Below are 21820 nucleotides of genomic sequence, written 5' to 3' on the forward strand. Positions count from 1 at the left end.
GCCCTACCACAGGCTGAATTCTTTTGGGATGCTAAAAAAGGAGCATAAGCAGGTGATGTCGGCCTTGCAGAAATTGCCCATGGAAATCAGTGATGATGTGAACAAGGTCAAACAGCTGATTGAGGAGAATGTATCCTACAGGTATGTGCCTGATTTATTTTGGGAGGGACTGATTCTACCATCTTTCTCTTTCACCCAAAGTGAGGGCTTTGATTCTTGCCTGTCTGCCTCTTAACAAGCAGTCTGACATGTGGTCCTTGGCTTTGTGCCTCTTGGACTCAGTTTTGCTAAGTGTAAAAAGACACTGAGTCCCTCCAAGCATTGTGCTGCCATCCTCAGAAGACCCTTGATAGAAAAATGTTGTGTACCATGAAGGGAGTGTCAGGTATTCTAGTACCTCTGGGGCTCTAACCAGGGCTTCACAGAGCTGCCTTCCATGGTAGCCATAGACAGAATTGATTCTGGTTGGGACTTCTTCCCTCCTTTTGAGAGTGTTTGCCCTCTACCTGCTGATGCTTTCCCAGTATCATGGACAGTTAAACACAGGAGTGGGCTGCACCCTGTTCTCAGAGGCACTGGATCCCTTTTGGCATCAGGGTTTTCAGAAGTACGTTGAATCTTTTTGGAATTTGGTTATTTTCTGGATTTGGCCTGCATCTAAGTGATGCTGGCTTGGCTACTGAGAGCTCCATTCTTGGGCTGTCTGGGAGTCTGGGACTTTTCAGCCCTTGTGGTACTTGGGCAAAGGAGGCTGGCTGGGCTCACCATGTTTTGGTGCTTGTTCAGTTACCTCCACAGCCAGGTCCTCCAAGATTGGACTCAGCGGAAGGAGAGTGTACATGTGCTGAGACTGAAGAACAGACAGCTGTGGAAGGAGCAGATTGAACTGCAAGAGTCCTGTGAGGAGCTGAAGAGGCTCTTGAAGGAGGCCCATGAGATGATCTGTGACCCTTCTGCTGAGCAGCAGCAGGTAGGCTGAGGCAGCAGGGGTAGGTGCCCACCTTCCAACTATAAACATAGAGACGCCCAAATAACCATCCACCCATCCATCCAGACTCCCACCTACATACCATCCAACTGTTGATTTCTGTGATCATTCCCAGGTCTTTCTGGAGAGTTAGCCTCTTGCAAGAATCTGGATAATTGGCAAGCAAACCCTCCTGCTCTGCCAGAAGCTGCAGTACATTGAGAGAGCTGTGTCAGTCACATATCACACACCTACATGCCATTATGATCAGAGGGCTGCTATGCAGGGAGCTACTTAGAGAACAGCACAAAGCTTTCATTGATGATGTCAGTGGCCTGTGGCTCATTTGCTTTGCAAGGGTCATGTGAGATCACAGGGAGGAAGCAGCCTTCAAGGACTAGAGCACAGTGTCAGTGCCAAGTGAGTGGTTCTCATTGTCAATGATTTGGGAGGCATGGGGTCTTCTCCGTTCATCCTGCATCCCAATGTGTTCTCTTCCTTTTGCCAATCTCTTGGTTCATGTGACAGATGTCTGAGTAGCCCCTTCTCAGTCCTTTTTCTGGGCATGATACTTGACTATTCTCCCATCCTGGAGCTTCTAGTCTGGAGATGACTGGATGACCATAGATGTGGGAGGACTTTGACAGGCTGAGGATTAGAGTGACAGATTTGAAGCTGCAAGAAAATATTTTCTCCAATCCCCTCAACATAGTCTGACTAAGCTGTGTGCTCTGCTAGGAATTTTCTAGGCCCCAAGGGATGTATAGCAGTGTTTTGGGTCTCAGTTGAAACACCTGATGTGCATATTTTAAATCCAACTGTTTATTCAGCATGATGCACTCTTCACTTTTTTCTGTTCACTTCTGATTTCTGTGCTCTTAGTGTGACCTATGCAATCGTGTGTAAATGTGTACATTAGTGGGTGTGTTCAGAGACTACATAATGAATTTCCGTGTTGTCATCTGTTGCTCCTTCTCTTTTTCCCTTGGTCCCAGGTCTTTCACTGAACCTGAAATTTTCTCTTTCGGCTAATGTGGCTGGCCAGCACTCTTTGGATCTCCAGACCTCCAAAGTAGAACTTCTGTCTTGTCTTTTTCTCATCCAATTTTAGAAGTTTCAATTGCTCAGAAAGAGGAAGGACATATTTGCTTTCTCTTCTGCTTATTTACTTTTATTGTTTTGATACTAATGTGTTTTCTCATAAATAACAAAAATCAAACAATAAATCTATTTAAAAAATAAACAGTAGGCTTCTTTCCTTTCACTGCACAGAGCTAACACCACAGGAAATGTCTGTTTTGTCTCTTACTTCTCAACAGAGAATCCCACAGTGCATCTCCTTGCTGACATTGTGTTGCTGACTATATCCTGTGCATGGCTGTGTCTCAGAACAGATTCCCTCTCATAGTTGTGCAGAGTGCTGCATTCCTGAAAAGCACTGCAGGTGATGTCACTGGCCTCCTGACTGACATTGGGCTGAATTCATATCATATTCACTGTCATCTGTTGAAAACTTCCTGGTGTTGACCATGGGTCACTTTCTTTCTCTTGGACTATCAAGGTCATCTGTGGAGGAGCCAGGATGAGTTTAGTGAAGAGACTGTGATGGGTGAACTTGGAACCTGTGGAGTCAGGGGGTTTTGTGATGGATAAAGTTCATTCAAGGAAAAGGAAGTGCAGGCCGGAGTAGCAGAGCCTTGCTGAGTCTAAGAGCCTTGTAGACAGCATAGAGGACCCGCGACCTCCACATGCATCAGAAAAGGGGCTGCTAGGCAGCAGTCCTCTCACTGACCATTCTAGGTTCAGGAAGTATTTGTGTGTGTGTGTGTGTGTGTGTGTGTGTGTGTGTGTGTGTGTGTGTTGGGGTGTGGTATGTGGTGTGTTGTGCTTTTCTGTGCATCTTTGTGTTATGTGTGTGTGAACTTCTATGTGTGTGTTTGTATGTGAATACTGTCTATTGCTTACCCAGTAGTGTTCATGTGTGTGTATGTGACCATGTGTGGGTGACTGTTGTGTGTGTGTGTGTGTGTGTGCGTGTGTGCGTGTCCATGTTTTTTGTATGTATAGGGGTATTTGTGTGTGTTTGTGAGTACATGTGCTTATAGGTGCAAGCCTGTTTCTATGTGTGGAGTTTAACGTCGTGTGTGTGTGTGTGTGTGTGTGTGTGTGTGTGTGTTTGTGTATGTGTGTTTCTGCATATTTGTATGTTCATTTACTCATCTTTAATGATGATGGAACCAACTTTGTTGAAAAAGTACCGTGCCCCCTCACTTGGCATCCATCAAATATTGTATGCTGCTGCCCATCTTTCCGTATGTCCTCCTAGCTCACTTGAACAAAGGGACAAAAACTACTGTACCTCAATGGTTTTCAGGTATTTGTAGAGGCAAAAATATTTATCTGCCCAGAAATGCTTGGAGCAAAAAAAAGGAATGTGGTACATGAAGTTTAGGAGCAGGTCACTGTAGCATATCAAGGTGTCTGAGAGGTAGGATAGCCTGGCTGAGGGTTTGTTTCTCTTCTCTGCTCTGGGTGAATGGTGACTGCACACTCAATGGTCAGGTGACTTGCTGTGTCTTCTCTATGTCCTGTTTTGTCCTCATCCACATTGCCTGCTACCACTTGCTTTCCCCCTTTGTCTAATCTTGGCTCATATAACCTTGGCCTTGGAGCTTGGAATGCATGTTAGTCCTTGAGAGATTCTGACTTGCAGTGTGCTTCCAGCTGCATCTTAGTCCAGCTGAAGTCCCCTAGGCATGCTGTGGTGTGAGAAGGGGGCTGTCTCAGTGCACCCCACTTAGGCTCCTGAGGGTCTAAAGCACTCGCCATGTGCTGTGTCTGTAGTACTCAGTAACTGCTTTTCTTCAAAGTTGTTTACTCTGAGTTAAAATCAGCCTCATGGAGGGTTTGGAGAAATGAGGACCCTCAGACATTGCTGGTAGTGTAAAATGGTGTAGCACAGTGAGAAGCTACACACAAGTCTTCAGAAAGTTAAACTGCAATCCCCAGGTGACACAGTGATTCCAGAACATGAAGTAGGTGTCCACAGAGAAGCTAGGGGACATCAGGGGTTTATCAACATTCCTGAGAGTAGCTTCGTGATGCTTCATTCATACTTTGATCATTCAAAGATTGAGAAAGCACAATGTGGTCAAGCTCTTCCATGGAATATTGTTCAGTATGAAATAATACATAAAATCATTTGGCACTGACTTATTCAGCCTTTTGTTACTCAAACTAATCCCTGTCACAATCACCTCACAGGAAGGAACTGTTTCCTTTGGGTCCTGGTTATGAAGACTTTCTAGTTTCCTAAACTCTTTGCATTTGGTCCAAAGTAAGGCAACCTGTGGTAAAGGGAGACCCTTTTGAAGGAAGTTGCTTGCTTTGGGGGCAACTGGGAAACAGTGAACAAGACCAGTGGGGTTGTCTACGACCATCCAGTAGTCCTTTGCTGGGGAACATTCCTGTACTGCACAGCCTGGGGAACTTCTTAAGCAGAGTTAGTTAAGGAGCGAGGACCCCAGAGGGCCACCTGTCTGTGCACAAGGTCACAGGATAGACACTTCAATGACTGAACTGCCTATCTCTCATGCCCTCTGTGTTCTTCTCTCATCCAACAGGTTTACCTTCTTTTCGTTAGTATCCCTGGTGGTTGCTCCTTATGTTAGTATTAACTGTGAAGCTAGCATTACAGTGTGCTTGTATGTGTGCACACATGTACTCGTGTGTGTTCATGAAATTATGTGTGTGCATGTGAGTGAGCAAGCCTCCACTGAGAACACAGTCTTCTAATGAACAGGAGCAAGAGAGCCTGGATGAAAGACTGAAGAACCTGCTGAAGCAGAAGGAGGTGGTCACTCAGCAAGGAGACTTGGCAGAAAAGCTGCAACATCACTTCAGTGTCTCTGAGATGAGGTGGGAGCCCAGGCTGGGAGGAGTGGTTAGAACCATGTAGGTCACCTGTATCTGGATCTCTGTCCTTTCGGGATTCCCACCACCTGAATAGTTCACAGCCACAGCAAGGGAAAGAACATCTCAGGATATTGTACTGGCCCGGTCAACAAGAACTTCTCCATGAAACACAATGATTGATCTTTAGTGTTTCTGGGGTTATGTGTTCCTTATGCCCTTCTGGGCTCTCTGGAATCTTCTCAGTGTCCCCTGTGTCTCCCCACAAATCTCCCTATGGCAGTCCTTAACCTAGCAGGAGGAGGCTTAGTTGTGGAGGACAGTGTGTGCTCCTGCCACTTTATTTTCCTTCCAGAACATCACCTTTAGAGAGAAGTTCCTACCTTTGCGCAGATCTGGATGCAGCACACTCCTGCTGATTACAGGTTCTCTGCAGTGTGAATCTGTTTCCTGTGAAAAGGTTTTTCTGTTACAAGAAGATTGAGGAGTTGAGGAGTTGAACTGAGGCAGGATTCTGTTCTTTACCAATAATCAGATCCTTCACTGCTTTTCTTTTGTAGGCTCTCCTAGAGGGTCTACATTCAATGTCCAAGGTTGCTTACATTCATCTGTATCTAATCAGGGCCATGTATATCTGCCCTGAAGTGTTACTTAGTCATTACTACTTTGTTATTTTTCTCTCAAAGTAATATATCTAGACAACTGGAGAAATGTGCTGTATTTTCTTGCCCAGCACACTGTAATTTTCAGCTCATCTTCTAGCAGATTTTATAAGCTGAGAAAAAAATCAAGGCCCAGGTATACTCTGACCCTTCTCCCTTGGGGAATGCAGGGAATGCCCTCAGCTGAAAGGTCGTGCTGGATTGTCCAGCTGACTAGAGCTGGTTCAGGCTCAATAACTGACATAATAGGTCCCCACCAGGCCTGGTCCCTAACTGCCTTCCTGCTCTAGGTCAGAAAATCTCCAGTCTGAGTTTGAACAGGCCACAGCCCAGGATGAGAGCCTCCTGCAGACAGAGCTGCTGCAGCAGGAGCACTAAGTCTCACAGGCAAGTGAGCCACCATTGCATCCCATCCCCAGCAAACATGGTGTTGGTGGGAGACTGGGGGCTCTTGACCTTGGCTTCCAGTGTGAATAGGCCTTGATTTTTTCTGGCCTGTGGCCCAGCCAGGCTGCTTCTGGGTCTGATTGCCTTTCCTTTTCATGTAGCAGATCTGGGGACAACTGAGGAGGCCAAAGAAACCACAGATGCCTTGAACCTATGACATTCTATACTCTGAGATCAAGGCCTCCTCCTCAGAAGACACTCCTTTAGAGCTGTGAACTCACCAGTGAGGAGCATACCAGCTGTCTTCCAGGTGATCCAGCCCCAACAGATCTATTGGTCTGCTGACTTAGTCTTCTCAAAGAAAAGAAAGAAACCAAAAATGAGCTTGAGACACTGAAAATCTGAGCCAAGATCTACTGAGAACCCTGACATTCAATAGCAAGTGGCCACTGTGAGGGGTACTACAACATGAAGGGTAGAGATGTTGGTGAGCAAGACTCTTTCTGTCGGTTTAATGTTGATGGCTTTGGCAAGCTGACTGAGTTCTCAGGCCTCCCTATGTGGTGTGAAATGTGTCATGGATGATTGTGTTGATGTCAACCTGTTCCTGACAGACCACACCCAAAGGCATCATATTTCATTCTCCAGTTGAGTGTTGAAGTTGACACAATGTCATGCACCAGTGTTGCTGAAGATAATGCACCAAAGAGATCTCCAGAGTCCATCATTCCTCGTATTAGTCATTTTTCCCTCCATATGTAAAATGAGTGGGTATTCTTCAGTTTCACAGCCTGGCCTGAAGTGACTGGTCCTGAGAAAGGATTTACAGAAGACACCTGAGTCATCTTTGATGTTCATGGGCACTCAGAGGCTGCCCATGGATTTGTTGGGTCTCCAGTAAGCATAGAATTGTCTGAAAGAATCAAATGATGACCAAGACATTACAGGATCAGTAGTGGGTGATAATTTATCAAAAGCTTCCCAAGGGGCACAATGTTTGCTCTAGGAAATGTCTCATTGTTAGTCTCTGTGAGGACTTGGCCTACAAAGCCTGAAGGAGGCATGGCTATACTAGCTTTGAAAAGGCTTTTCACAATCGTTGCCTGCCTTCCTACCATGTTTCCAAGGCCAGCCAGAGGCTGCAGGTCTGTGCTTTAAATGTGTAGCAAGAGAATGCTGCTGACCTTAATTGTTTTTGTTTGGTTTTTGGTTGGGTTTTGTTTGCTTAAGTTTTTTGGGTTTTCTTTGTTATAGATTGAGCTTTTGCTATTTATTTGTTCTTTCATTTGTTCTTGTTGTTTTTTGGGTATTTTGATAAGGATATTCACTGTTTATGTTGACTGATCTATTTAAGCCCCTATTTAGTAAAATAACTGTATTTTTATTAATAATAAAGTGATTTTGAACTCTTCCGTCTTAGAATCAATTTCTTTGGTCAGGTGTGTTGTCTCACTCCAGTAGCCCCAGAAACTCCTGTAACATCAGAACACTCTTATGGGCCTTGCTTTTGCTGTATATTGAGTTCCCAGTCAGCCAGATCTACATAGGGCTTAGGATGTGGATATCCATTATATGTTGGGAAAACTATTGATACTGTATCTTTGTTTCCATATATTTAGCTCTCCCTAAAAGATACTATTCTGTATACACATTTTCTGAAATTATCATGAGCACCCAATTAATGAGAAACATAACAGTATTGCTCTAAAGCCTCTCAGGAAATGAAAACATTGATTAAGGGAGCATTAAATAAATCCATGGCATGCTTGCCACCTGGGGCTATGATAATGTCCTTTCCTGGGCTGCTGCCAAGGGTCATGTCCTGTCCATGGCCCTGAGGAAGCTGTGGAGGTCTGTATCCATATCTCCTTTACCAGTGAGGACCTTGCAGACACCTGAAGTCTGGGCCTCCACCTATGACCATGTTGTTGTCAAAAGGATATGCCCCCCAAAAGAGCACGTGTGCCTTAGAAGCCTGTGCTGCCACCTAGGACCATAATGACATCTGGGCCAGGGCTGTTGCTGAGGGGTATGTCTGGGTCCATGGCCCTGGAGCATCCAGGGTCTGTATTGATGTCTCAGGCTCCTGTGGCCATCAAAGACAGTGCAGATGCCTGGAATCTGGTCCACTACCTGTGCACATGGTGCTGCTGGGTCCAATCCATTCTGAGTGACCTACACTGCCAACCAGGCCCATGGTCACATCCAGGACTGGGCTGCAGTCTAGGACCGTGTCTGGGTCGATATTGCAAAGACAGCCAGTATCTGTATTCATGTCCATGACCTGTGTGCCAACAAAGACCACACAGAGGGAGGTAGAGGTCTAGGCTTCCATCTAGGTCCATGTTAGTGTCCAAGGGCTGTTCTTCTGCTGGGGCCATACAGATCTGAGTGGCCAATGCTGCCACTAGGTATCCTGGTGTCCTCCAGTTCTAGTTTGCTTTTAAAGGACCTGTCTGTATTCGTTGCCCTGCAACAGCCTTGATCTATGTTGATGTCAGTGGCTCCTGTTACCTCCAAAGACAGGGTAGGTTAACACAGAATTAACCTCACCCTTCACAGGCTGCAGCACTGGGAGAGCTGGACCTGCCCCTCACCAACTGTAGCAGTCGGGTGAGTGGGTCCTGTACCCGGACCGAGCAGCACATTGGAGAGTACTTTGTTAGTGGTGGTCCAGTGAGCTGTACCTGAGGTTGTGAGAGCAAAAGAACTGAGTCCACCTCCTTCTTCCACCTTGTGTTGTTCAGGGTGAGAGGAAGATCCCTGTTCCACCTAAGCACATGCTACCTGCAGCTGGTGGGAGAGTTGACCTCTGGGGAATAAGAACAGGAGAGCTGGGGCAGCCTCTCACCAACTGCAGCAATTAGGATTGTGGGCTGGGCATCTCACCTGGACAAAACAGCAGAGATGTGTCTTGTGGTCCAAGGGTGAGTAAGTCAGAAGGGAGGGCATGAGAGCAGGAAAACTGGCCTCTCTCCATTCTGCAGGCTGCATGGATGAGCTAGCTGGGACAGTGCTGGAGAGCTTGCCTGGGTGGTGAGGTAAGGAGAGGTGGTGAGCTAACCAAACTGTTACCACCAGGCCAGAACCAGGCCTGAGTTATCCCACCCTAACATCCTCTTCATCTATGAACTGCTGGAGCATTTGAAAGGCTGGGACATTCCTATCCAAAGTTGCAGGACACAAGGTGACACTCTGTGACACAAGGCATCAATAGGATATCCAACAAGTTAAGGTCACCATCTATAGTGTAGAGAAGCCAGAGAGGCCTGGAACACTCTCAAGAAAAGATCTATGGACTAAAGGGACTCACTGGATCACACTACAGCCTCCTCTCCAAGATTTTTGTTTGTTTCTAATTTAAGGTTTTCAATTTTTCTTTTAAATTTTGTTTTGTCTTGTGGGGGAGGTTTCAAGGTCAGCGCTCAGGTGTGAGGGAATGAGTTGGGGGGAAAGTGAGATTGGGATGCATGATGTAAAGCCAACAGAGAATTGCTATGGGATGTTCTGTATGGCAAATGTGTTGCTCTGATTGGTCAATAAATAAAATCAATTGGCCAGTGGCTAGGCAGGAAGTATAGGCAGGACTAACAGAGAGGAGAAAAGAAAGAACAGGAAAGCAGAAGGAGTCACTGCTAGCCGTCACCATGACAAACAGCATGTGAAGATGCCGGTAAGCCACGAGCTACATGGCAAGGTATAGAATTATAGAAATGGATTAATTTAAGCTGTAAGAACAGTTAGCAAGAAGCCTGGTACGGCCATACAGTTTGTAAGCAATATAAGTCTCTGTGTTTACTTGGTTGGGTCCGAGCGGCTGTGGGACTGGCAGGTGAGAGAGATTTCCCCTGACCGTGGGCCAGGCAGGAAAACTCTAGCTACAGAGAATCAATAAAATGTTTAAAATAAAAAAGAAATTAGGAAACCCAGAACTATAGTTCTGCTGTATAGGGACTATTCTCTCCTGCCCACCTGTTCACAAATAACCTATCAGAGGCTTAATATTAATTCAAACTGTTTGATCTATGGCTCAGGCTTCTTGCTAGTTAGCTCTTTCAACTTAAATGAACCTATTTCTATTCATCTGTGTTTTGCCACACGGCTGTGGATAAAACTAGAAAATACCAGCCGGGCGGTGGTGGCGCACGCCTTTAATCCCAGCACTCGGGAGGCAGAGCCAAGCGGATCTCTGTGAGTTCGAGGCCAGCCTGGGCTACCAAGTGAGTTCCAGGAAAGGCGCAAAGCTACACAGAGAAACCTTGTCTCGAAAAACCAAAAAAAAAAAAAAAAACTAGAAAATACCATCCTGAGTGAGATAACCTAGACTCAGAAAGACAAACATGGTATGTACTCACTTATAAGTGGATACTAGATGTAAAGGATAACCAGACTACAACTCACAGCTCCAGAGAAGCTAGGAAACAGGGAGACCCTCAGAGGAATGCATGGATCACCTTGGGAAGGGGAAACAGAGGATATCTCGATGAGTAAACTGGGGTTGGGGGGATTATAAAGGATAGGGGATGGGAGATGAGAACATAGGGAAACAGGATGGTCAAGCTGGAACAGGGATGGAGAGGGAGAGCAATGAAAGAGATACCTTGATAGAGGGAGACATCATGGGCATAGTGAGAAATCGGGTGCTAGGGAAGTTCCCAGGAATCCACAAGGATGACCCCAGCTTAGACTACTACCAATAGTGGAGAGGGTGCCTGAACTGGCTTACCTCAGTAATCAGATTGGCAAACACCCTGTCATCATAGAGCCTTCATCCAGTAACTGATGGAAACAGATGCAGAGACCACAGTCCAGCACCAGGTTGAGCTCCAGGAGTCCAGTTGAAGAGAGGGAAGGGATTCCCTGAACAAGGGGCATCAAGATCATGATGGGGAAAACTACAGAGACAACCGAACCAAGCTAGTGGGAACTCATGAACTTTAGACCAAAAGCTATGAAGCCTCCATGGGACTAGAGTAGGCCCTCTACATAAGCAAGACAGTTGTGTAGCTTGGTCTGCTTAAGAGGCCCCCTGGCAATAGGATCAGGATCCATCCTTGGTGCATGAGCTGGCTTTTTGGAGCCCATTACCTATGGTGAGACACCTTGCACAGCCTTGATGCAGCGGGAAGGGCTTGGACCTGACTTAACTGAATGTACCAGGCTTTGCTGACTTCTCATGTGAGGCCTTACCTTTTTGGAAGAGAGAATGGGGTGGTGTGTTGGTGAGGAGGCTGGGGGAGAGGTGGAGAGAAGAGAAGAGAATCTGTAATTGGTATGTAAAATCAATAAAAGAATTTGATTTTTTCTGTGTGTTTTTTTGAGACAGGGTTTCTCTGTGTAGTTTTGGTACCTGTTCTGGATCTTGCTCTGTAGACCAAGCTGGCCTCAGACTCACAGAGATCTGCCTGGCTCTGCCTCCTGAATGCTGGGATTAAAGGCGTGTGCCACCACCAATCAAATAGAAATTTAATAATAAAAACAGTAAGTTTAAAAAAAGGAAAAAAATTCTGAGCTATATCTCTAGTGCTTTAAAAAAGTTTTATGCCACAGGGTGGTGGCCCATGACATTAATCCCAGCACTTGGGAGGCAGAGGCAGGTGTATCTCCATGAGTTTGAGGCCAGCACAGTCTATAGAGCAAGTTCCAGGACAGCCAAAGCTACAGAAAAACCCTGCCTCAAAAAACAAACAAAACAAAGTTCTATAGTTAATATGTAAAGAGTGTATGTCTTATAAAATATTTCTATATAAATTTTAGGTAAAATACTAGTAAGAAAAAAAACATGCAATGGTTTATGAAGGAAAGTTAAGATATGATTGATTTGGATTGCAAATATAGTAATAAATCTACCAAGTGATGTGCACATTTAAGGCAAGAGAATAAAGGAAGGGATGTACTATGTTTGAGAGTAATGTATAACCTACCTACTAGCACTATATGCTTTAATGGGAATATGATTATAGTGTAAATGAAGTGCAAGAACTTTTTAAGTGTTGGACTCAAACCCACTGTCTCATAGTAGGAAAGGATTCCAGCACTGACCATATGAAACTGAAAAGCTTTTGTACAGCAAAGGACACCATCATTGGAGGAAAGGGGCAGGCTACAGAATGGAAAAAATCTTTACTAGCTATACAGTTGACAGAAGGCTGCTGCCTAGAATATTAAAACTAACTAACTAACTAACTAACTAACTAACTAACTAGAAAAACAAACATCAAGCAAAAGAGGAACCCAACTGGACCATGGTGGCACACGGCTTTAATCCTAGCATATGGGAGGCAGAGGCAGGTAGATCTCAGTGAGTTCAAGGTCAGCCTGGTGTACAAAACAAGTTCCAGGATAGCCAGGGCTGTTACATAGAGAAACTGTGTCTAAAAATAAATAAATAAATAAACAAATAAATAAATAATAAATAATGACAAGAACAAAACCAGGCAACCCAATTTAAAAAATGGGGCATGAAATGTAGCCAGAAGTTTTCCTGTGTCCACCAGGCTCCCGCAGCCACTCAGACTGTCTGGCCTAATGGCTCAGGCTTCTTGCTAGCTAGATCTTACACTAAAATTAACCCATTTCTAAAAATCTATACCTTGCAACGTGGCTTGTGGCTTACCAGTATCTTTACATCTTGCTTTCTCTGTGTCTGGCTGGTGACTCCTGACCCTTCCCACAATTCTCTTCTCTGGTTGTCCCACATATACTTCTTGCCTGGCTGATCAGCACTTTACTTATTAACCAATCAGAGCAACACATTCATAGCATACAGAGCGATATCCAAAGCAATGGAACTAAACAGATAGTTCCCAAAATATGTAAACCAAATGGCTGATAAAGTTTTTTAAATGGACCTCCCATCTGGACAAGAGGTGAGTGCTTGGGGTCAGACCCAAAGAGGTCTGCCCCTAGATCCCATCCCTGGGCACCAGCCATTCCAGGGAAGATCTGCCCAACTTGGCTCCAGGTTCTGGCCATCAGGCAGGATCCCCTACACACCCACTGGGAAGGTTCTACTTCTCCAAAATCCCCGGCAGACCCTGCAATCTCCACACCCTGGCCCCACACCCATTGCCTGAGACTGCAGCCACTTCCTGAGACTTAGAGACCAGCCCCCAGCTCCCGTACTGCCCCAGACCTCCCATCTGGACAAAAGCACCTATCCTTGCCCTGGAGCTCCCATCTGGACAAGAGAGAGAGGCTTCCTGAATCTGTCAGCTCTGTCTGGACCAAGAGTGCTGATAAGACCAAGAATGATTCCACAAGGAGATGGGGAGACGTCAAGGCAGAAGTACATACAACAAAATGAAGAGCAGTACAGCATCACCAGAACCGAGCCCTCCTCCAACAGCTAGACCTGAACAACACAAAATGGAAGAAGCAGAAGAAAGCAACCTTATGAATAACACCATAAAGAAGGTAGAGTATGGTGATATTTTATTTGTATTAAAATGTTATTTGTATGTTAATAAATAAAGTTGCCCGGGGATCAGAGCTATTAGCAAGCCATAGGAAAGCAGGGCAGTGGTGGCGTACACTTGTAATCCCAGCACTTGGTAGACAGAGCTAGGTAAGTCTCTGTGTGTTCAGGGATACAGCCAGTATTGGATACACATGCCTTTAATTTCAATACCAATCATAGAAAACCTGGAGGCCTATACAGATAGTCCGTGATGAGGCAGTCATGTGGTTGGGTTTACAACCAATGAGAAGGCAGAACAGAAACTCTATATAAAGACTTTAACACAGGGTTAGCTCTGATTCAGAGAGGTAGGACCACCACAGGAGGAAGGGTAAGGTTTTAGCTCTTAGCTCTAACCTCTTGGCTTTCTTCTTTGTATTGGTTCTGTGTCTCTTATTTAATAAGAAGGTTGGTTACATCTACAGTAGAGGCTTATATAGAAGAAATCACAAATGAAATTGAGGAAAAGACAAACAAAAATGGGAAGAATGCTGTAAACAACTAGAGGAAAGGACAAATAAAACGGAAGAAAACAATAAATCCCTTAAAGAAAATCATCAAAAAGCAATGAAACAGATGAAGGAAACAGTCCAAGACCTGAAAAGGGAAATAGAAAAAAATGAAGAAGACACAAACAGAGGGAATGCTGGAAATAGAAAATTTGAGTAAATGAACAGGAACTTCAGATGCAAGTATAACCAACAGAATACAAGAGATGGAAGAGGGGATCTCTGGCGTTGAAGATGCGGTAGAAGAAATAGATTCATCAGTCAAAGAAAACACTAAAGCCAACAAAGTCATGACACGAAATGTCCAAGAAATTTGGGACACCATGAAAAAACCAAACCTAAGAATAATAGGGACAGAGGAAGGAGAAGAATACCAACTCAAAGGCACAGAAAATATATTCAATAAGATCATAGAAGAAAACTTTCCCAACTTAAAGAAGGAAATGCCTATGAAGATACAAGAAGCCTATAGAACACCAAACAGACTAGACCCCCCAAAAAAGTCCCCTCGCCACATAATAATTAAACAACTAAACGTACAGAATAAAGAAAGAATATAAAGAGCAGCAAAGGAAAAAGGACAAGTGACTTATAAAGGCAAACCCATCAGAATAACACCCGATTTCTCAATGGAAACTTTGAAAGCCAGAAGGACCTGGACAGCTGCAATGCAGACACTAAGAGACCATGGATGCCAGCCCAGACTAATATACCCAGCAAAACTTTCAATCATCATAGACGAAGTGAACAAGACATTCCAAGACAAAGCCAGTTTAAACAATACTTATCCACAAACCCAGCCCTACAGAAAGCACTAGAAGGAAAATTCCAACCTAAGGAAATCAGATACACACTCAAAAACACAGACAATAGGTAACACCACAGCAGTAAACCCCAAGGAAGAGAAGTACACACACATCACCACCAAAAAAATAACAGGAATTAACAATCACTGGTCATTAATATCCCTTAATATCAATGGACTTAATTGACCTATAAAAAGACACAGGCTAACAGAATGAATACAAAAGCAGGACCCATCTTTCTGCTGCATGCAAGAAACACACCTCAATTTCAAAGATAGACACTACCTCAGAATAAAAGGCTGGGAAAACACTTTCCAATCAAACAGTCAATTTTCCAATCAAACTTAAGAAACAAGTGGGTGTAGCCATTCTAATATCCAGCAAAATAGACTTCAAACTAAAATCAATCAAAAGAGATCAAGAAGGGCATTACATACTCATCACAGGAAAGTCCCACCAAGATAAACTTTCAATTCTGAACATTTATGCCCCAAACAAAAGGGCACGCACATATGTAAAAGAAACATTACTAAAGCTTGAGCCACATATAAAGCCCCACACATTAATAGTGGGAGACTTTAACACTCCACTTTTACTACTGGACAGATCTCCCAAATCAAAACTTAATAGAGAAATGAAGGACTTAACTGATGTTATGACTCAAATGGACTTAATCAATATCTACAGAACATTCCATCCTAACAAAAAAGAATATACCTTCTTCTCAGCACCCCATGGAACCTTCTCTAAAATCGACCATATACTTGGCCACAAAACAAATCTCAACAGATACAAAACAATTGGAATATCCTCCTGTGTTCTATCAGACCACCATGGTTTAAAGTTAGATTTCAACAACAGCAACAACTACAGAAAACCTACAGTCTCATGGAAACTGAATAATACTCAACTGAATCACCAATAGGTTAAGGAAGAAATAAAGAAAGAAATTAAAGACTTCCTAGAGATCAACAAAAATGAAGACACCACATACCCAAACCTATGGGACACTATGAAAGCAGTGCTAAGAGGGAAATTCATAGCACTAAATGCCCACATAAAGAAGTTAGAGAAATCTCACACTAGTGACTTAACAGCACACCTGAAAGCTCTAGAACAAGAGGAAGCAATGGTACCAAGGAAGAATAGACACCAGGAAATAATCAAAGTGAGAGCTGAAATCAATAAAATAGAAACAAAGAGAACAATACAAAGAATTAATGAAACAAAGAGTTGGTGGTTCTTTGAGAAAATCAACAAGATAGACAAGCCCTTATCCAAACTAACCAAGAGACAGAGAGAGAGAGCATCCAAATCAACAAAATCAGAAATGAAAAGGGAGAGATAACAACTAACACTGAGGAAATCCAGAAAATCATCAGGTCATACTTCAAAAACCTCTACTCCACAAAACTGGAAAATCTAAAAGAAATGAATAATTTTCTGGATAGGTACCAAATACCTATGTTAAATCAAGACCAGATAAACTATTTAAATAGTCCAATAACTCCTAAGGAAATGGAATCAGTCATTAAAATTCTCTCAACCAAAAAAAGCCAAGGACCACATGGTTTCAACGCAGATTTCTACCAGATCTTCAAAGAAGAGATAATACCAATACTCTTTAAATACTCTTTAAATTGTTCCACACAATAGAATCAGAAGGAACATTACCAAACTCCTTCTATGATGCTACAATTACTCTGATTCCTAAGCCAAACAAAGATGAAACAAAGAAAGAGAACTACAACTGATCTCCCTCATGAACATTGATACAAAAATATTCAATAAAATACTGGCAAACAGACTCCAAGAACACATCAAAACAATTATCCACCATGACCAAGTAGGCTTCATCCCAGGGATGTAAGAATGGTTCAACATACAAAAAATATGTCAATGTAATATACCATATAAACAAACTCAAAGAAAAAACCCACATGATCATCTAATTGAATGGTGAAAAAACCTTTGAGAATATCCAACACCCCTTCATGATAAAGATTCTAGAGAGATCAGGAATACAAGGAACATACCTAAATATAATAAAATCAATTACAGCAAGCCAACAGCCAACATCAAAGTAATGGCGAGAAAGTCAAAGCAATACCACTAAAATCAGGAACGAGGCAAGTCTGTCCACTCTTCTCATACTTATTCAATATAGTACTTGAAGTTCTAGCCAGAGCAATAAGAAAACATAAGGAGATCAAGGGGATACAAATTGGAGAGGAAGAAGTCAAGCTTTCGCTCTATTCAGATGACATGATAGTATTCATGAGTGACCCAAAAATTTGACCAAGGAACTCATACAGCTTATAAACACCTTCAGCAACATAGCAGGATACATGATAAGCTCAAAAAAATCAGTAGCCCTCCTATATACAATTGACAAACAGGCTGAGAAGGAAATCAGAGATACATCACCCTTTACAATAGCCACAAATAATATAAAATACCTTGGGGTAACTCTAACTAAGCAAGTGAAGAACCTGTATGACAAGAACTTTAAGTCCCTGAAAAAAGAAATTGAAGATGTCAGAAAATGGAAAGATTTCCCATGCTCATGCATAGGCAGAATTAACATAGTAAAAATGGCAATCTTACCAAAAGCAATCTACAGATTCAATGCAATCCCCATCAAAATACCAACACAATTCTTCACAGACCTGGAAAAAACAATATTCAACTTCATATGGAAAAACAAAAAACTCAGGATAGCCAAAAGAATCCTGTACAATACAACCACCTGTGGAGGCATCATAATCCCTGACTTCAAGCTCTACTATAGAGCTACAGTAATAAAAACAGACTGGTACTGGCATAAAAACTGACATGTGGACCAATGGAATTGAAGACCCTGACATTAATCTGCACACCTATGAACATATAATTTTTGACAAAGAAGCCAAAACTGTACAATGGAAAAAAGAAAGCATCTTCAACAAATGGTACTGGCATAACTGGATGTCAACATATAAGGCTGCAAATAGATCCATATCTGTCACCGTGCACAAAACTTAAGTCCAAGTGGATCAAAGACCTCAACATAAATCAGCTACTCTGAACCTCATAGAAGAGAAAGTGGGAAGTAGTCTTGAACGCATTGGCATAGGAGATCACTTCCTAAATATAACACCAGTAGCACAGACACTGAGAGAAACAATCAATCAATGGGACCTCTTGAAACTGAGAAGGTTTTGTAGAGCAAATGATACGGCCAACATGGCAAAGTGACAGCCTACAGAATGGAAAAAGGTCTTCACCAAGCCCACATCTGACAGAGGACTGATATCCAGAATATATAAGGAACTCAAGAAATTAGACATCAAAATGCCCAACAGTCCAATTAAGAAATGAGCTATAGAACTAAACAGAGATTTCTCAACAGAGGAAGCTCAAATGGCTGAAAGACATTTAACGAATTGTTCAACATCTCTAATCATCAGGGAAATGCAAATCAAAATGACTCTGAGATACCACCTTACACCCATCAGAATGGCTAAAATCAAAAAAACTGAAGACACCTTATACTGGAGAGGATGTGGAGTTAGGGGAACTCTCCTCCACTGTGGATGGGAATGCAAGCTTGTACAACCACTTTGGAAATCAATATGGCGCTTTCTTAGAAAATTGGGAATCAATCTCCCCTAAGACTTGGCTATATCCCTCTTGGGCATATACCCAAGGAATGCTCAATCATACCACAAAGGCACTTGCTCAGCTATGTTCATAGCAGCATTGTTTGTAATAGCCAGAACCTGGAAACAACCTGGATGTCCTTCAACTGAAGAATAGATACATAAAATGTGGTACATATACACAATGGAATACTACTCAGCAGAGAAAAACAATGACATCATGAGGTTATCAGGCAAATGGATGGATCTAGAAAAATAATCCTGAGTGAAGTAACCCAGACTCAGAAAGACAAACATGGTAAGTACTCAATCCTAGTGGATATAAGATGTAAAACAAAGGATGACCAGATTGCTACTCACAACTCCAGGAAGGCTACCTAGTAAAGAGGACGCTAAGAAAGACACAGGGATCACCCAACAACATAGAAATGGATGAGATCTACATGAGCAAAATGGATGAGGGCGGGGGTAATGAAGGACAAGGGTTGGGGGAAAGAAATCTTAGGGGAGTGGGAGATCCCAGCTGGATCAAGAACAGAGAGGGAGAACAAGGAAAGAGATACCATGATAAATGAAGACCCCATGGAAATAGGAAGAAGCAAAGTGCTAGAGAGACCCCCCAGAAATCCACAAAGATACCTCCACAATAGACTACTGCCAATGGTCGAGAGAAAGCCTGAACTGACCTACTCTGGTGATTGGATGGCCAAATACCCTAACTGTCATGGTAGAATTCTCATCCAATGACTGATGGAAACAGATGCAGAAATCCATGGCCAGGCCCCAGGTGGAGCTCTGGGAGTCCAATTGGCAAGAGAGAGGAGGGATTGTATGAGCGAGAATTGTTGAGACCATGATTGGAAAAAGCACAGGGACAAATAGCCAAACGAATGGAAACACGTGAACTATGAACCAATAGCTGAGGAGCTCCCATGAAACTGGATCAGGCCCTCTGTTTAAGTGAGACAGTTGATTAGCTTGAACTGTTTCAGAGGCCCCCAGGCAGTGGGAACAAAGCCTGTCCTTAGGTCATGAGCTGGCTGTTTGGAGCCTAGGGCCTATGCTGGGACACTTTGCTCAGTCTGGGTGAAGGGAGGAGCGGACTGGACCTGCCTCAACTGAATCTACTAGGCTGAGCTGAATCCCCAGGGCAGTCCTTGCCCTGGAGAAGATGGGAATGGTGTTTATTTCTGCAAATATCCTTGGTCAAACACCAGATATCTTCTCTTGTGGGAGAATACTGCATTTAGTATTCCACTCACTATTGTTTCCAGGTCATTTTCTTATTCAGCCACCACTACCTGCAAGGAATTACTGCTCACTCAGAATTTACTTGAGGCCGGTAAACAAACAATGTCCCAAATCAATCTGTGCAGAGGGGCAGGAGATGCACTTCAGATCCAGGACCATGGGGCCAAACAATCCAGCTCTCAGGACAGCAGTTGTCTAATTAGTTCTAAAGGGGTTATAATAACATAGATACTTTACAAACTGGCTGTGGTGACTCTAAGTCACAGCAGGCATTGAGCACATTGTATTGTGTCTGCCTCAAGGTACACTCAACACTGTTACTTCCTTGTCTTGGGATTCACCAATTACTTCCTGCATTTTTAAACTATATTCTTACCTGGATAAAGACTTCTGTTTGGTATGTTGTCCATTTCTAAAGGTAAATGAAAACTGTATAACAATTATAGAAAATTGTAACTATGAAAATGACAACGTTAATGTTTGGTTTACTTCAGCTGTCAGTTTGGCCCTTTTTCAGGTATTGCTTCACTATGAAATGTGAAAATCCTTTTAACATTCATATGAAAAATCATTTACTAAATATTCTGGATCCTTATAATGACTTCCTGGTGTACCTTACATTAGGAATTTTCAAAACATTTGTGCTTCAAGAGTTGATTATGATTGGTGACTGCTTTCCTTACAACTTTTTCTCATGTTGAAGACATGGGGAGAGTTTAGCCCCTGATTAAAACAACACCCCAACACATACACACAGGGAGAGGGAGAGAGGTAGTTCTTCTACGTGCCTTGTTCTGATGACTGTAGTAATGCATGGTTTTCTATCTACATGCTCATGTAGTTAATAGTCCCATTTCATCTGTCCTCCTTGCTCTTAAAGCAACACAGCCTTGTCTCGTTCATGACAGTGTGTTGGCATTTCATTGAGACTGTTGTTCTCTCCTAAGAGGTTGGTTTGGTAGACCATGAAATTGATTTCTGCCTCCAAGCATCCCTCTCTAGCATCCCAGAAGCCACCATATTTTTTTGTATTTTCAAACTACTTTTTAAATAATCCATTGACAAATAAATGCTGAAACCACCACCTGGCTGTTTTTGTGTTCAACACGCATTTTTGTGTAATGCTGAGTCCTTGTAACTCAAAACCTGTCCCAAAATTTACAGGAGGACAATAATTTCCTTCAGTACCAGGCCTTCGTGAGTACAGTTAAAAGATCCAGATTCCAGGAGCTGTTGTTAGTAAACTCCAAGACGACAGCTTCATTTTATCTTCCACTTTGGAATTCACTACTGCTGAGGATCTGGTACAGTGGGCTTTGAACGTACTCTTCAGAATCATGTCGAAAGGGTCACTGTTGAATGAAAGCCCAAGAGAGCCTTGAACCTAGCCTTTCCTTTGCTCCCAGTCTTGTCAGCAGCTAACTCACCCCAAAATCATGAGTTCAGTGTTGTCTAATGTTGTGTGTGTGTGTATGTGTGTGTATGTACATGTGTGTGTGTGTGTGTGTCTGTGTATGTGTTTGTGCCTCTATGTGTTGGTTGTGTGAGATTTCCAGCTTGTTCTTGTATGTGACCCCCCAGGCTAGCTCTCTGGGGGAACTTCCAGGGATTTCCTATCTTCATCTCCAGTCTCTCAGTAGACTCCTTCAGACACAGATGCACCCTAGCATGAATATCAGGTCTTATGTTGCTTCCTGATACTCAAGCTTGCTTCCTTACAAACAAGTGGTAAATTTTCTAATGACTGAACCAAATCATAACCCTATATGTTTGTCATGATTTCACACTGTTTCAGGTGTTAGAAGTTTCCCCATATGCTTAAAAATTGTAGCCTCTACCAATTTTCATGAAGCTTGTAATTAAAAAAGAAATACATGTAGAGACAATTGGCTAAATAGGCCTGCCTCCCAACATGATGGCCTAAGTTCAAAATCCAGAACATAAATGGTAGAAGGAAAGAAGCAACTCCCTGAATTGGTCCTCTCATCTACACACACACACACACACACACACACACACACACACACACACACACTGACACACAACCACACACTGGTGTTCATAAAAGGAGTTCATCATTTCTGACACTGAAGCAAAGGGAATCCTCAACAGACTACCAACATTCTTGTACATAAACACTAAACCTCGACACAAGCTCCTTAGTCTTCTTAACCACTCTCCAAACTGAGAACTAAATTACCAATTCTTTTAAAAACTGTCCTGTTG

The 21820-nt window shown here is 43.0% G+C and overlaps 2 protein-coding genes across 8 annotated transcripts in view; one reads left to right on the forward strand and one right to left on the reverse strand.

Annotated features, from left to right (window-relative positions):
- The window catches only part of LOC131919648 (disks large homolog 5-like), a 110244-nt gene that overhangs the window by 68636 nt on the left and 19788 nt on the right, over positions 1 to 21820 (reverse strand). The window lies entirely within an intron of this gene.
- LOC131919655 (disks large homolog 5-like) overlaps positions 1 to 21820 on the forward strand; it is a 41306-nt gene that overhangs the window by 10192 nt on the left and 9294 nt on the right. For 5 of the 7 annotated variants that reach the window (XM_059274053.1, XM_059274054.1, XM_059274052.1 and 2 more), the window contains 2 exons: positions 13 to 141; positions 787 to 970. In XM_059274053.1, coding sequence (XP_059130036.1) covers positions 13 to 141; positions 787 to 970 — 313 coding nt within the window. Of the gene's footprint in view, positions 1 to 12; positions 142 to 786; positions 1388 to 5831; positions 6048 to 6089; positions 7341 to 21820 lie in introns of those variants that run through there. The other 2 variants (XR_009381328.1, XR_009381329.1) reach the window with 2 other exon arrangements.

The sequence above is a fragment of the Peromyscus eremicus genome, chromosome 9 (assembly GCF_949786415.1).
Source record: "Peromyscus eremicus chromosome 9, PerEre_H2_v1, whole genome shotgun sequence".
Classification (NCBI taxonomy): domain Eukaryota; kingdom Metazoa; phylum Chordata; class Mammalia; order Rodentia; family Cricetidae; genus Peromyscus; species Peromyscus eremicus.